The sequence below is a fragment of the Rattus norvegicus genome, chromosome 20 (assembly GCF_036323735.1).
Source record: "Rattus norvegicus strain BN/NHsdMcwi chromosome 20, GRCr8, whole genome shotgun sequence".
Classification (NCBI taxonomy): Eukaryota; Metazoa; Chordata; class Mammalia; order Rodentia; family Muridae; genus Rattus; species Rattus norvegicus.
In genome coordinates, this window is record NC_086038.1 from 35,964,322 (window position 1) to 35,980,736 (window position 16,415).

Below are 16,415 nucleotides of genomic sequence, written 5' to 3' on the forward strand. Positions count from 1 at the left end.
GGACATGTGGACAGTATCCCCAACACCAACAGAAACCCTCTGTTGGGTTTAACTATACCATTCCAGAAGATAATGGACAGACATGTGACACTTCTCTTCTATCTCTCTACGAGACAGAAACACTTTGAACTGTGTTCTGTTGTTATTTTGTTTTCTAGGACAGGGTTTCTTGTTTATCCCTGGCTTTGCTGGAACTCTCTCTGTAGACCAGGCTGGCCTTGAACTCAGAGAGTTCCACCTGCCTCTGACCCCGGAGTAATGGGATTAGAGGTGTGTGCCACCAACTCAAAGGCCAGAGCTGCATTTTTTGATGCATTTAAACATTTAAATTATTCCAGGCCACCCCTGTCCTAAATTGCTATGTAATTTCGTCCCTGTGCAAAACCCACTGAGAAAACCTATTTTAAATATTCTCTCTTATACAATCAAGAGTATATATATAATAGATACTTTATAAATCTTAAGGGATACAAGACATGTTTAACTGCTCATTTATACTCATGCTGTGAAGAATAATTGAATAATTTGTGATTTTGTTGCCACATAAATATTTCATTATTCTCTAAAATACCATTTCTAGCAAACTATACATTTAGTTTTCAATTCCTGTTTTTTAATTTTATAAAAAATATGAAAGCCATTAGGTGTGGCCGATGAAGCTAAGTGACCTCGGAATGGCAATGTTTAGGACATGTGTCTTACAACGGCAGCCGATGGAAGTTGTAGCTTCAGAAAGCTGGAGCACGCGTAAAGGACTGAAGTTAAACTTGCCTCCTAAGTCTGAAACTAGAGACGCTGCCTTATGACGAAGCCTCCTTAGGAATCATTCAGTGGGTTTTGCTGGGTGCCTGGGGCTGCTTTAAGATACCAATGTCACTAGTGAACTGGAGAAGTCTTCTGCAGACACAACAGTGTGGTGTAGGAAGGCGAAGACTTCTGGAACCAGGTAAGCTGTAGCCCGAGGAAAGGCAGGGGGACCTCAGGGCAGCTCACCACCTCAGACAGTCTGCTATAAGCCTTCAGAGATCTCTGCTGTCTGATTCTCTCAGAATTACAATTCCCTTGAGGGACAATGGACTTTTCTTTTTTTTTATTTCTTGTTAATTTTAATGAAATCATTTAAAATATATGACAGATCTATGAAAATGGCTTTTTAAATTACAATTGTTACAAAGACACAAATAGTATATGTGCTCATAAAATATATGAATAAAACCTTCTCAGTTCATTTACAACCTCTCTCTATATATTATGGAAAAAATAACCATAACCAGTTAAGGCCTCATTCGCTCAGTAAGCTAATTCTCCAGATCTAAGCAATCATTAATTTCTTGTAGTTATTTTTCTTGGCATGGGACCTAGCAAGACTGCTCCTTCACACATTGCCTATCTTTTACTATTGTTATTCTTTGGATCTTTTTTACACAGAAATCACATTAAAGAACAATGAGTACAACTTTGCTATTACTTCTAGGAACTATAATCTCACAGTAGACTTCCCAGACCTATGGCTCAGAACAGTATTACTGTGTCTTCTTGATGATGCTCCATGATCTTTAGATGCAGAAGCTATGTTGAAGATATAGTCATAGAGATCTGACAATCCATGACTAACTGTTTGCTCTCTGTATTTGACTATTTTTTTAAATTTTTTTATTAACTTGGGTATTTCTTATATACATTTCGAGTGTTATTCCCTTTCCCGGTTTCCGGGCAAACATCCCCCTCCCCCTCCCCTTCCTTATGGGTGTTCCCCTCCCAACCCTCCCCCCATTGCCGCCCTCCCCCCATAGACTAGTTCACTGGGGGTTCAGTCTTAGCAGGACCCAGGGCTTCCCCTTCCACTGGTGCTCTTACTAGGATATTCATTGCTACCTATGGGGTCAGAGCCCAGGGTCAGTCCATGTATAGTCTTTAGGTAGTGGCTTAGTCCCTGGAAGCTCTGGTTGCTTGGCAGACAATGGACTTTTCTAAATAGCATTATGTTTTCTGCACACACAGGTAGAACTCTCAAGGAGCCACAGCTTCTGTAGTAATGACTTTACGCAGGAAGGTCCCCAGGATGAAACACTGCACTCACCACTTCCACGGACTACATCCGGCTTGGACTTCATTGTTTTACAAAACTGTTTTCGGCAGTTCTCTATCCACTCCGTTTGCTTATCTGACATCTTGAAGCATGATAACAGGTTTCCAATATCATTGTCTAGTAAGCAAAATAACAGGTTGGAATATTACAAGCTAATCAAATACCTGTACTAAAGTTAAAGGAGTTAACAGTAATCCCTAATAGCAAACTAGAGCAATGATAATTTGGTATAAGAAAATTACAGCCTTCCACTCTATATTGGAACCGTTAAGTAAATTAAGGGTTAATTGAACACCGATACTACTATACCACAACTGCCAATCATCAGATTGGCCACTAAATGAGTAACAGGCAAAGAACACGCATACCACAGAGCTAGACAGGGGATGTTTCACACGCAGAATAGGACAGAGCGAGCTGGCAACAGAGGTCCTATCGGATTACCACAACGAAAAGCAGTTTACAAATTAATATTTTCAGACTTTAGCCGGTAATGCATGACTGACCATGGAAGCAGAAACTACAGGTAAGGAAAACCTACTGTGTTCCTGTAAATACGCACACACCAAGAATATCCAGAGACGGCTTGGTAAGGAGGAGGTGATATAATTACAGTGCTAATTAGTATGAAAAGGCTGAGACATATCATCCATCACCCCACAGTTACCACAGCCAAAACTGTATCTGTATGCATAACAAATAGTAGATAAGGATATCTAAGTTACAAAGCAAGCTTTGAACGCCCACCCCGCCCCCGTGCTGTGCGCACACTTCATACTCAGGATGTTCCCGCCTCAGATTCCAAAGTACAGGAATTATAGGTGTATGCTACCCTGTTCAGCCCCTCACAGAAAATGATAGCCTTGCAAAATCAAGCTGATGCACAAGGAACTCCCTGCCAAAAAGTATACGCTGTTGTTTTAAAGGATTTAGAGGAACATAAAAAGGAAATGGTTAAACAGTGTAGCTTATGATTAAATACTGACCTCCCACTCTGTCAAAAGAAAGCAAAGAGCATTTGTGTAATGGCATCTATAAATCTTGAGTCATTCATTCATTCATTATACTGGGTGAAGGGAAAGAGTTACAGAGGATGTAGCCTTTGCATTACTATTTGGGTGAAATGCAGGCACCAGAAAAGTAACCTTACAGTAAGCATGTGTTCTCAAGTGGCTGCAGTTTTGATCCCAAGGGGGCAATAGGCACTTTAGTTGTCACAATTGACGCAGTGGAATGAGAGGTCACCTGACATCTGATGGGCAGACAACCCCAGAAATGCTGCTAAAACCCTATGTGGCAACACCCTGGCTCCCCCAAAAATCCAACTTTCAAAATTCTAAATGTGTTATGGCTGAGCTGGGGTAGAGGAACACTAATCCAGTGTAAGGAGAAGAACCAGTGTCTACCTGTGACTAAGGATGGGAAGAGATGACTCCGAGTAAGAAAGACTTGCTGTGAGGTCATGAGAAAATGCTGTATTTTGTTTGTTATGGTATTTATAACTATAGATATTCATGAAGTTTCACAGTATTTTATTTAAATGAGTTCATTTTATCCCATATAAATGTGATAGACACATCATGCATATGTGAATGTTTATATGTCTGAGTGGCAAGTTAGTATGTCACTCAAATATGAGTGGCTTTTCACCACAGCCTGGTGTGCCGTTTACATTTGACTACACTTTTATTAAAGGTATGTGCTTATATAAAATGCTTACGTAAGAGACTCATAAGGAAGCCAGATGTGGAAGCTTAGGCCAGTAATCCCAGTATTACATGGATTAGTTGCTTGGAAGTCACTGAGGATACATTGTTCCCTCATGGTCAACTTTGGGCCCAATTCCTGTTTCCCTGGTAATACCAGAAAGTTAAACGTCACAACAGCACTTCCTTAAGAGTTAAGATGCACGAGTGAAAACTGGAGATGGACAGTCTTTATTCAAGACCACTACGGAACAGCTTCCTCTTCCTGGTCAGAGAACAGAAGCAGAATTCACCTTCTGGCCTGCATGGAGACATGACTTGCCAGTCTGTTGCAAAGACTAGAATGGTACGCACTGCTGTCGCCTCACTTGAAAGTTAACTCACCTGGGCCTGTCAATCAGCTGACTTCCCGGAAGCTGTGTTACAGAAATGGGAGGAGTAATTACCCCTTGATGCAATAATGCACTTTCCCTTTCCAGAGGCCCCTCTCCCAAGGCAGCTGTCTACAGGGCTCTGTGGTGCTGCCCTGACAAGTCTTGAGTCTTAACTTGAAAGGTCTAAGTTTGCCTTCTCACATCTCTACCTGCTTTCAGATACTGTCGCAGAGCCTCCCCAAGCTTCCTTTGACACTTTGTGCTTTTTCAGACTTTCTCTGAAGTCCCCGCCCTTCCATCATGCAGCTGATTGACGCTCTCCGTTGTTGAACATGTTGCTTGGCTTACACCCTAACTCAAAAGCACGACTTCCTTCCTCTTTTCCATCCCCCTCCTCCTGGCTGGTGCCAAGATTTACAACTTGCCTGGCCTGTGGTTTTTCTCCCAAACTTTAATAAAATGGTCCTTAAGATTCCCTCTGAACTTAAATTCCAAAATTAACAAACTAAGAGCCTGAAAGAGAACCCTAATTTCTTTAGGAGTACCCACTCTGGTGAGGCTGGTAGGGTTGGTCCAAGTTCAAGGCCATCCTGGAGTACGTGAGCGCCTAACCCCAAAAAAGGGTGCATCAAGAAAACCCTTAATGATTAAATAATGGTTATATCTTTTCCATAGCATATTTTATCTATCCCTTAATGAATTGATTTTTGAAACAGTGAGTCATATAGCATGGGGTGGTCTCAAAGTTGTGATCCTGAGGCCTATACCTCCAAGTACTGAGATTATCAGCCTGTGCCACTGTGGCGGTATGGATGACAGTGCCCGCCCACAGGCTCAGTTGGGAGCATTGTTTAGAGAGAGGCTTATGGTCTCTTTGAGGGAAGAATGGCAACAGGAGTGGACTGTTAGCGTTTAAAACCTGCCATTTCCCATCCATTCGGTCTCCTGGCTTCAGATGTGAACACTCAGCTTACTGCTCTAGCTGCCATGGCTGCCACCTCCTGCCAGAAAGGACGGCCCTTTCTCTCTAGAACCACAGGCCCAAGTAAACCTTTCCTTCTCTGAGCTGCTTTGCCCTGGTATTTATTCACAGCAACAGGACAGCCTAATAAGGCAGCCAACACACTAGCCTAAGAATTTTTATAATCACGACATTTCTGTAATTCTGATCAATTTCAGGGTGCAATACAGAGGCCTTTAAAAAAATAAATCTTAATATATATTATATTTCTAGGTCACTGAATATAAAAATTCCATTATTGGCTTACAACACCATTTTAATAGCAGATGATTCTAAACAATTTGAATGCCATAATAGTATTTCTAGAAACTGAATATCATAAATCAACACTCAGTTATTATAATTCAGCTCTGATGAAGTCACTACAAAAAAACTACCATTTTTTTTAACTCTGAATTAGCTTGGAATATTTTGCAGGATAGAAAAGGACACGTCCCTCCTCCCTGTGCTTCTTTAGGCCAATATAAATCAAAGGTGCCTATGAAAAACTAGGAGGAAATGAAAGTATTCAATTTAAACCAATTTAAAACCAAGTAAGAAAGAGAAGAAATAAAAAAGCCCCCATTTCTGATATTCAACACTGACAACTGACATTGTTCCTCTCGGAATGCCAACACTCCTGTTACACAGAAGAGCAGAATTTTTCTTTTCATTTTTAATAATTGGAAATATTATATAATTAAATGCATAATGAAAATATTAATTTACCATACAATATTATGCACAATAGAAAAAAGTAAACTATGTAACACAAAAAAACTATAACTAAAAAAAAATAGCATCAGCTCAATATAAATACAAAGAAGAAGCCTACTCCACTCAGGAAGCCAACCTTCCTTCACTGTCAGTACGAGACTGCGCTTCTCCATTAAACATGTAAGAGACGCTGTGGAAGGAACGGAAACCTCAAGGTGACTACCAAGAGATTCCCAGACTACTTCCTTCATCCCGAAGTGCATCGTGAAGCTTATTTGTAGAATTATTGATATCCACTTGTATTTTTATTCTTCTATTAACATGGCCATCATTTCAGATTACATTATAATAAGCAAGAGACAGCAGTAGAATACTTTTCAAGAAGCACATGGGATACAGGCAGACATTTACTGAACTCTAAGTTTGGGAATGTACACATTTCATGTTAGGATTAGTCAAACAGGCTTCAACACAACATTTTCACACGTGTGAGAACGTGCTGTGATTATAAGAATGGCCCGCACAGGGTTGGGGATTTAGCTCAGTGGTAGAGCGCTTGCCTAGGAAGTGCAAGGCCCTGGGTTCAGTCCCCAGCTCAAAAAAAAAGAACCAAAAACAAACAAAAACAAACAAACAAAAAAAAAGAATGGCCCGCACAGGCTCATCATAAACCTTGAAGTGGCACTATTGGGCAGTGCTGCCCCTCTCTTTCCCCCTTCTCTCTCTCTTTTCCCGATGCATGCGGTTCTGGATGTAGAATTCCCAGCTATCTCTCCAGCATCACGACTACCTGCACGTTAGCATGTTTCCTTCCACAATAATGGACTAAACCTCTAAACCTGTATGTCAGCACAGTTAAATGTTATACTTGATGAGAGTTGGTGTGGTCATGGTGTCTCTTCACAGCGATAGAACACTGAGTAAAACACCTGCTTTGTCATATTTACCTCCATTACCTTCTCTGGCCCCAATAGTTTCCTTCCTCTCTCAAATGAATCTCCTTTTTACTTTGTTTTCGTTTCAATCTAGATTCCATATATGAGAGGATGTGTGACATTTGTCATTTCTAATCTGGTTTATTCCACCTAACATGATGGTCTCCAGCTCCATCTGTCTCATTATAAACGACCTACCATCTAAAGGCTTCCTAGTCTTTGTTAAAGAACTGCAGTTCCTAAAAGACAGAACACATTTAAAGCAGAGTATCAGTTCCTCCCATCCACCTCCCTTACTGCCCCCAACATTCCCCTGCACTGGGGGTCCAACCTTGGCAGGAACAAGGGCTTCCCTTTCCACTGGTGCCCCAACAAGGCTATTCTCTGCTACATATGCAGTTGGAGCCCAGGGTCAGTCCATGTAGAGTCTTTGGGTAGTGGTTTAGTCCCTGGAAGCTCTAGTTGGTTGGCATTGTTGTTCTTATTGGGTTGCAAGTCCCTTCAACTCTTTCAATCCTTCCTCTAATTACCCCAAAGGGGGTCCTGTTCTCAGTTCAGTGGTTTGCTGCTAGCATTGACCTCTGTGTTGGACATGCTCTGGATGTGTCTCTCAGGAGAGATCTATATCCGGTCCCTTTCAGCATGCATTCTTTTAGCTTCATCAATCTTATCTAGTTTTGGTGGCTGTATATATATGGGGCACATGTGGGGCAGGCTCTGAATGGCCGTTCCTTTAGTCGCTGCTCTAAACTTTGCTTCCACATTCCCTCCTATGGATTTTCCCCCCTTTTAAGAAGGAGTGGAAGCATCTGCCCTTTGGTCATCCTTCTTCTTGAGCTTCCTGTGGTCTGTGGATTGCATCTTGGGTAATTCGAGCTTTGTGGCTAATATTCCCTTATCAGTGAGTGCATACCACGTGTGTTTTACTGTGATTGAGTAACCTCACTCAGGATGATATTTTATAGTTCATTCCATTTGCCTATGAATTTCATGAAGTCATTGTTTTTGATAGCTGAGTAGTACTCCTTTGTGTAGATGTACCACATTTTTTTAATCCATTCCTCTGTTGAAGGGCATCTGGGTTCTTTCCAGCTTCTGGCTATTATAAATAAAGCTTCTATGAACATAGTGGAGCATGTGTCTTTGTTATATGTTGGAACATCTTTTGGGTATATGCCCAGGAGAGGTATAGCTGGGTCCTCAGGTAGTGCAATGTCCAATTTTCTGAGGAACCTCCAGACTGATTTCCAGAATGGTTGTAACAGTCTGCAATCCCACCAACAGTGAAGGAGTGTTCCTCTTTCTCCACATCCTCACCAGCATTTGCTGTCACCTGAGTTTTTGATCTTAGCCATTCTGACTGGTGTGAGGTGGAATCTCAGGGTTGTTTTGATTTGCATTTCCCCAATGACTAAAGATGGATGTTGAACATTTCCTTAGGTGCTTTTCGGCCATTCGGCATTCCTTAGCTGAGAACTCTTATACTTGTTGACTAAATGTTTATTGGAGGAGATGTCAGCCACATTTTAAAACATGAGGGTTAGGGTTATAGTCAACAAAAATAGTGTATGATCTGCTTTTCCTCATTGTTACAGCTATATTTATTTCAAATTTTAAGGAGGTAAACATAAAAATACAGCCTCATTCTTCAAAAGAGAATGAGTATTTTATTGTCTAAACTAGCTATGTTAACAGCTGTAGCCCAGGAGAGAAACCATGATCTTAGTAGAAGTATTATCTTTTAATGAATTGATGTCAAATCAAAGTCAACTACTTTTATCTTCAAGGAATAAATCTGAATTCCAAGAATAAAAACAACACAGACATAAGAAAGAATAAGAACATGTCTAGTGTCATTGAGTTCCAGGCCAGTAAGAGCTATGTGCAACCCTATCTCAAAAGAAACTTTTCATGGGGATAAAAAATGCTTTTCTACTCCATAGTACAGTTCACAGTGTTTGTGGATTTACACTTCCCCTTATACTCTTGTTATAATGTGTTAAAGTAATTCAGGTAAGAGACATGAGGCCCAGCAGGGGGCTCATGTACTCACCTAAAACATGATATAACTCCTGCAGACAGTAACACATAGAGCCTAAAAGTTTAAGTACTTATACTGAATTTGTTAATACCTAAAAACTTACAAGCCAACAAATCTGGCCTGCAACTTGCTTATAGTTTGTATTATATACAAAATTAAATGGCTATATTCTATTTACAGTTATGGAATATAAGCTGAACCATTTTCTCATATGAGAAGTTACTAGAAGAATTTATCTGTATTTTAATATTAGCTGGCACATTGCATTAAAGAGAATGATTATCAACTAGGAACTCTAGTAAGAGAATTTTTTTGCCAGGCAGAAAATCAATTCCCCATCAGATAAGTAGAAATATGATGGAGGAAACAATAAAAGTAGAACACTGACAATACAAAGATGGACTTGGAATAACTGGACAATGAGATGGTGTACATTTTGATGTTTTCTAATTATAGAAAAATGGGATAAAAGGCTAGCAATGTGTCCTTTTATGTGCCATTGAAAATGACAGTGATGTTTTGTAGATGATAAAGTAAGTGTAATGAGGGTACCCAACTCAGGAAAGATGTAGACTGAAGTGCATTGCAAGGAACTTTCAACCACGAATCTGCATGTGCTGTGGATGTTCAGTCAGACCCAAGGTTACCACAGCTGAGAGGCAGAGTCGCTCAGGTTACTCTGGAAATGATTTCCAATGTCTAATGACAACGGTCTGAAAGGTAGCCTTTGATGGAAGAGGAAATCTCATGTTGATTCCTCTGGTCATTAAACATGTGTGAACATGGCTTGACTTCCCTAGACTCTGACAAATCAGCGAAGGGTATGTAGACTTCATTGACACGTAGTTCCAAGGGTTTTAGTGCAGGGAGATTTTATTTGATCTTGCTAATTTTACCACTTTAAGGCTGTCGATGAATATATCTATGAATATACTAAAGATCTACAAACTGGCCAGGTGGCAGTGGCACATGCCTTTAGTCCTAGTTCTCAGGAGGTAGAGATAGGCAGGTCTCCTAGCCTGAGGCTAGGCTTCTCTACAGAACAAGTTTGAAGATAATCAGGGCTATGCAGCGAGACTCAGTCTAGAAAACCAGCCAACAAGCAAATCAATAAACTGTGTATTTTAAATGGATGAATTATATTATATATTAATTATATCTTTTTTTCTTTTCTTTTTTTCGGAGCTGGGGACCGAACCCAGGGCCTTGCGCTTCCTAGGCAAGCGCTCTACCACTGAGCTAAATCCCCAACCCCATATTAATTATATCTTAAGAAGGCTGTAAGGTAAACAAAGCTAAGGTAGTGAAACAAGCCTGTGTGATTGATCCTGAATCTAAAGGATAACTACCACAGACGGGAGGGAGATGAAGGACAGTGATGAGAAAGAATAGGGAAGAAGTGCCCTTCTTTACACAGGCGGCTCACACTGTCACTCCACTTACACACAAGAAAGCAAACTTTCTGGAAGGAGGAATGGATTAGCAAGGAATGGTTGCCAAGGAGTTCCTGGGAACATGAAAATGCTCCCTTCTGTGAGAAGTTACTGGTATATTTTTAACTTTCAGCAAATGACCCAGACACATTTCTAAGACCTGAGAAAACAACCAGCGAGTTAGTGCTTCCCTAAGGACCTGTTAATGGACTTAACAATACACAAAAGAAAGCCAGACAGCACTCTCTCCTCCTTGAGGATGCCCGCACCCACTGAGTAAAAACCAGACAGCACTCTCTCTTCCCTGAGGATGCCTGCACCCACTGAGTATAATGTACATCAAATTAACATTGCAGTAAAATGGAAATTCCACGGTGTGTACAAGCCTGGAGTGCAAGAAGTCCAGAATAAAGGTACACTGTTGGCATGGCTGTGGCCATGTCAAGGACCCTGAAGCCTTAGACTCTGGGAAAATGGCAAAGCCTTTGTCCCACAGGAAGTCTCAGAGGAATGGCAATGTCTTCCTCTGGTCCACATGTGGACATTGCTGGTATATGAAGAAAATGCCCACCACGGCTTTCTCTGCCTAGATTTGTACAGCCTGACAATGGTCCACTATAGAGACAGTTCCTACTGAGATTAGCTAAACTTGTCTCCTCGATCCACCTGTTCACCATATTATTTATCTGTTAAAACGTTACCTTGCATTCCACCCGAAAACAATAATCTGCCTCTCAGTTCACCTGTATATCATTATGCTGAGTCTCCAAAAGCATCCAGACCACCCAGTGTGTGTGTGTGTGTGTGTGTGTGTGTGTGTGTGTGTGTGTGTGTGTGTGTGTGTGTGTGTGTTTTCTTGTTTCATACACTTGCTGTCCCAGGTCTGCCCCTGGCACCATGCTAGATATAGAACCACAGCATCCAGATATATGGGACATAAATCTAATAGTGTTTGCTTATGGCAGCCATATAAAGACAATGCGCATGTGTGTGTGTGTGTCTCTCTCTGTGGCATATTTGTATGTGCCCAAGTGTGCCAGTCTGCTCACCTGTGCAGATAGTGATGGATGCCAGAGGCTGGTGTTGAAATGTTTGAATTGTTTCTCGGTTTTGTATTTTACAGCTCGGTCTCTCACGGAACGAGAGCTTTCAGTTTGGGCCAGAGTGACTGGCATCTGAGTCCATGCGATCTCGCTGTATTTTCCTCCAACATATATGCACCATTATACCCAGTCAGTTTCTATGTGGTGGCTACATATCTGAACTCAGATGCTCATACCTGGTCAGCAAGAACTTTACCCAGTAAGCCCTCTTCTCACTTGGCATAAAAGTAATTTTTAAAAATAATAAAACAGTGTCAGACAGAGAAAAAACAGAAATTGTCTTATTTTTTCTGAGATCTCTCTCTCTAATGCCTTCAGTATCTGGAGTGTGTTACTCAATTCCTCAGACCATCTTTCAATTTCAGCACAGGAAGTCTACATTTCTCTCATCTCTTTCAAAAAACAGAAGTCTTCGCCCTCAGCTCAGGCAGACAGAATAAAGCAGAGGAGACTGTCAATAGGTCATGAAAACTCCTGGGGGAACTGAGAACAAAAGCAAACGTGTCTGCACACCAGCTTATAAGCAGCCCGTTATAAACAGGTGGGCCCACGAGCTACCTGCCAGCAGTTTCTGCGGACAGCTTCTAACATACTAGCCTGCATCTGCTTTGTGGCCACGGAGCCAGTTTTTCTCTTCTGAAAAATGAACAATATAATAAGATACACTAGCACAGTTCAGGTATATTAATTACTGCTGCTATAGGCAATGTAATGTTTGCCTTTGAAGCTCTGTGCTCACATACACGTATGTGCACATGTACATGTGCATATACACACATGGATATTGTTAGCTTCTATAGGGCCAACTAAATTTTAATAATGTTACGTTGAAATGTTCACACAGAGAAATGGCTGAACTAGATGATGCCTCCAGACTTGAGGTTATAGAGATCACTCATCTCACGGCTCAGACTGGTGCTGAGCAGCCAACGGGAGATGATTTAACCAGTGAGGAGATGCCAGCTGCCGCAAACAGGATAAATCTAGAAGCTGGGAGATGAAGGAGAATCAGTTCATCATGTGCATAGAGCTGAAGTGAAATTTTTCAACAACGAAATAACATCCTAAAATTTTGTGTGCAAACGATGACTAATCTGATGCCTGTCAGAATCAATGAATCATTGCTTCTGAATCAAAAAGCAGAGCACAAAATATATGAGCCCTACTAGTAGTTATTAGCTTGAGCACAGTATTGCATAGTCACTGCTCATTTAATTGGATCAACCACACTAATTCTGACTTAACTTACCCTTTAGAACATGAAGTTGGTTACGCTTTTCTCACTAGGTTTGCAGAGCTCTGATTTCCATACTTACATTTGAGGGAAAACTAGACATAGTTTTACTTCCTTTAGCATTTTCAGTTTTCTCCCTCATCTACAATCAGGGCACAGATTCACAGGTACTACTGTTAAAGTAGAACTAACATCTGATTCACAGGCTTGTGGTTATTTGCAAATGGAACAGCAGTCTAAACAAGTTCCTATCATGGGGAAAATGAGAGACCAAATCGTTCTAGAATTGTACGGTCCTTCCTAAAACAAAGCCTGTGCTGGGAGGGCTACGGTAAAGGCACGGCCTTCTCAGCCAGAAGAGTAGGTGCCATGATCCAATGGGTGCTTCAGAAGAATCTGGCTGCTGTGTGAGAACAGATTGAACACAGGCAGGCTGGATGAGGCAAATGTGGATTTAGTTTAGATCTGTAGAGTTAATATGACTTGCTGTCAGATTACTTGTGGCGCTTAAAGAAGGGAAGACTCCAAAATACCCTTTGGGCTTATTGCCTGAAGAAATGGAGGCACAAAAGTTGCCCTGTCTGAAATCATGAAGAACATCAAAGGAACAGACTTTAAGAGACTGTCAGAAAATGATCGCCATCATGTTGTCTGATGCGCTTACTGACTTTCCTAGAGAAATGTCAAGAGAACAGACATGACACCAGAACCCAAGGTAGGGATAAGAGCTGGAGATAACAATCTGACAGACACCAGGAGGCTGGGCAGCATCTGCTCAGTGACCAGACAAGCTAAGATCATCACTACTGTAAAATGGCCAGTAAGAGCAAGGGGCACTCAGGACTGAGGCCCAGTGCACTCCAGGGTTTGATTTGAGGAGATGTGAAAGATTAGAAGGAAGGAAGGAAGGAAGGGAGGGAGGGAGGGAGGGAGGGAAGAAAGAAAGAAAGAGAGAAAGAAAGAGAGAAAGAAAGAGAGAAAGAAAAGCAGAAAAGGAAAGAAAAGAAAACGAGAATATAATCAAAGATGTATTTACCACAATATACATCGGAGAAAAACCGAACAGGTGAATTTTCCAGAAGACAAGCAAAAAATGTTTTAAAAGAAGAAGAGGAGGAGAAGGATAAGGGGAAGTCCCAAAGGAAGGGGAGAAGGAGGAAGAGGAAGGGGATGAAAATGAGGAGGAGGGCAAGTGCCAAATATTGCTGTTGCTAGGTCCAAGTTAAATGAGCACTAAGATGAGGCTGGTATATCTATGAGATAGGGTGTTGGTAGGTTCAAGAAAGAAGAATATAACATAAAGACACAGGTACTCACTTGAGGAATTTTGCAGTAGAATGAAGGACAGAAATGGAATTGCAAATAGAGAGAATAGGGGTTTGGGAAATAGCCCGGGCACTAAAGTGCTTGCCTTGTAAGTAGAGACCTGAGTTTAAGCTGTAGAACACATGCGGGCAGGGTAGGACATTTGTAATTCCAGCACTGAGGTGGCAAAGACATCAGGATGGGTGAGGCTTGTAGGCCAGTCAATGTAGCAAGTTCCAGGCCATTGAGACCCAGCCTCCTTACCCCTCCCATGTACATATGTTCACAGGCATACACAAGAATAGGAACACATACACAAAGTTATAAGTAAATAAATAGAAATAAACACTTGTAGGTTGATGTCATTATGCAGGCGAAGGCAGGTACCAAAAGAGCCAGAGATGGGGCCAATCTGGGTCCAGTGGGAAAATTCCCACCCCAACCTCCGTGCACAAGAACCCCTCCTTTCCAGGAAGAAAAAAAGCTGGTTTAATTCCTGGAACAGCTACAAGCCAAACTGTCACACAAAGCTACCTGTGGCTTCCAACTGAACCCCCCACCCCCACAAAGTGTTGAATAGTACAGAGTTAATGTGAAAGTGTTTCGCTCCACCAAATGCTCATAGTACCCTACCTAGTTACCATTGTGCAAATTCTGCCCCAATTGTTTGCAAGGTAGTAGAGTCTGCTTGAGGTTGTCTCTCCCAAAAGGAGAGTGAGTTGACCCCAGCATGCTGGAATAAAACTTTTTGCATTGATCACCACTTCCAGAGTCTCATTCAAGAGGTCCCAGAAGGGGCTCAGATTGAACCTCACAGTACAGGATAGAATGAGGCCTGTCATTGGACAAGAAGGAAGGATGGGCAGGAAAAAAGTTTTAGAGAGGCAGAGGAGGTGGGAGTGAGGAGAAGGCAGTTGAGAGAACATGGTGGTGGATATTAAAATTCCTCTCTGCACATATTACAGGTTGTTATGACTATTCTTGAGGGATGGATATTTACTGGATTTTAGGTTGTCTAGATGGGCAAATAATATTTTATCTAGGTGGGCGGTTTATATCCTTATCAATTGGTTGTAAGTTTATTGTGTGGATGTATTGTGAATTGAGAATTTAACATGTAAATCTGATTGTTTGGTTACAGTTTGTTGAGTCTTGAATTTACCGGACAGCTGGGACCAGAGAGTTCGAGGCTAGCTGAGAGCCGCCGGGAGAGGTACCAATCTGAGATGAATTAGCACTAGTTCCAGTGGCCCGTTGAAGCAGGAACAAGAGACTGCCAGGGTAAGTGCGGGAACCAGTTCTGCTTTTTTAAAATTTTTACCTCAACAAACACATCCTTTTTGGCTCATGGGAAAGGCCCAGTAGGGAGTGTTGGCTTTAAAAAGACCTAAATTCTACCACTTCTTCTTGAGCTTCATATGGTCTGTGGATTGTTTCTTGGGTATTCCGAGTTTTGGGACTGATATCCACTTAACAGTGAGTGCATACCATGTGTTCTTTTGTGACTGGGTTACCTCACTCAGGATGATATGCTTTAGTTCCATCCATCTGCCTAAGAATTTCATGAAGTCATTGTTTTTGATAGCTGAGTAATATTCCATTGTCTGGATGTACCACATTTTCTGTATCCATTCCTCTGTTGAAGGGCATCTGGGTTCTCTCCAGCTTCTGACTATTATGAATAAGGCTGCTATGAACATAATGGAGCATGTGTCCTTGTTATGTGTTGGAGCATCTTTGGGTGTATGCCCAGGAGTGGTATAGCTGGGTCCTCAGCACCTTCCCCTGGGCCCACTCTCCCTCCTTCCCACCTCCTCAATTGTACCCCCCAAATCGGTAGCAGGCTGACTACTGTACCCTCTCCTTCCTTTCTACCCCCAATGCAAACAGATCTTCCACAGTTTCCCTTTGCCCTTTGAACCTTCCCTTCTACAAGTTTGTCTCATCTTCCAATACCAATGGCACTGTCTACCAGGAAACCCACTGGTCATGCAGGGAATCCTCACCCTCTGCCTGTCCTCCAATTCCAATGACCCTTGTCACCCCCAGCCGCATAGCACACCAACTTCAGTGGCCTGTGTTGACTGTCTCCACTCCCCCAATCCACAGATTCTCATGACAAACTCAACTTCCCTCATCCTAAGGGCATTCTCAGTACCCTGCCTGCTAGCCAATCCCCATGCCTGCTTGTCAGCTCCCAAAACCTAGAGTTGGAGGAGATTCTTAAATCCTGTGGATGGAAATGCAAACTGGTACATACAGCCGCTATAGGATCAGTATGGAGATTCCTCAAAAAACTAAAAATGGAACTACCATATAAGCTAGGTATACCATTCCTGACCATATGTCTAAAGGAATCTAAGTCAGCATACAGAGACACTGTATATCCATTTATACCACAGAGTACTGACAACAAAACCAACCAATCAGATGCCTGCCAATTGAGGATATAGTGGCATGTGTACACACTCACACACA

The 16,415-nt window shown here is 41.8% G+C and overlaps 1 protein-coding gene across 6 annotated transcripts in view; it reads right to left on the reverse strand.

Moving 5' to 3' along the window:
• Tbc1d32 (TBC1 domain family, member 32) overlaps positions 1-16,415 on the reverse strand; it is a 230,881-nt gene that overhangs the window by 62,041 nt on the left and 152,425 nt on the right. For all 6 annotated transcript variants that reach the window (XM_039099304.2, XM_039099306.2, XM_063279629.1 and 3 more), the window contains one exon: positions 2,081-2,206. In XM_039099304.2, the coding sequence (XP_038955232.1) occupies positions 2,081-2,206 (126 nt within the window). The remainder of the gene's footprint in view (positions 1-2,080; positions 2,207-16,415) is intronic.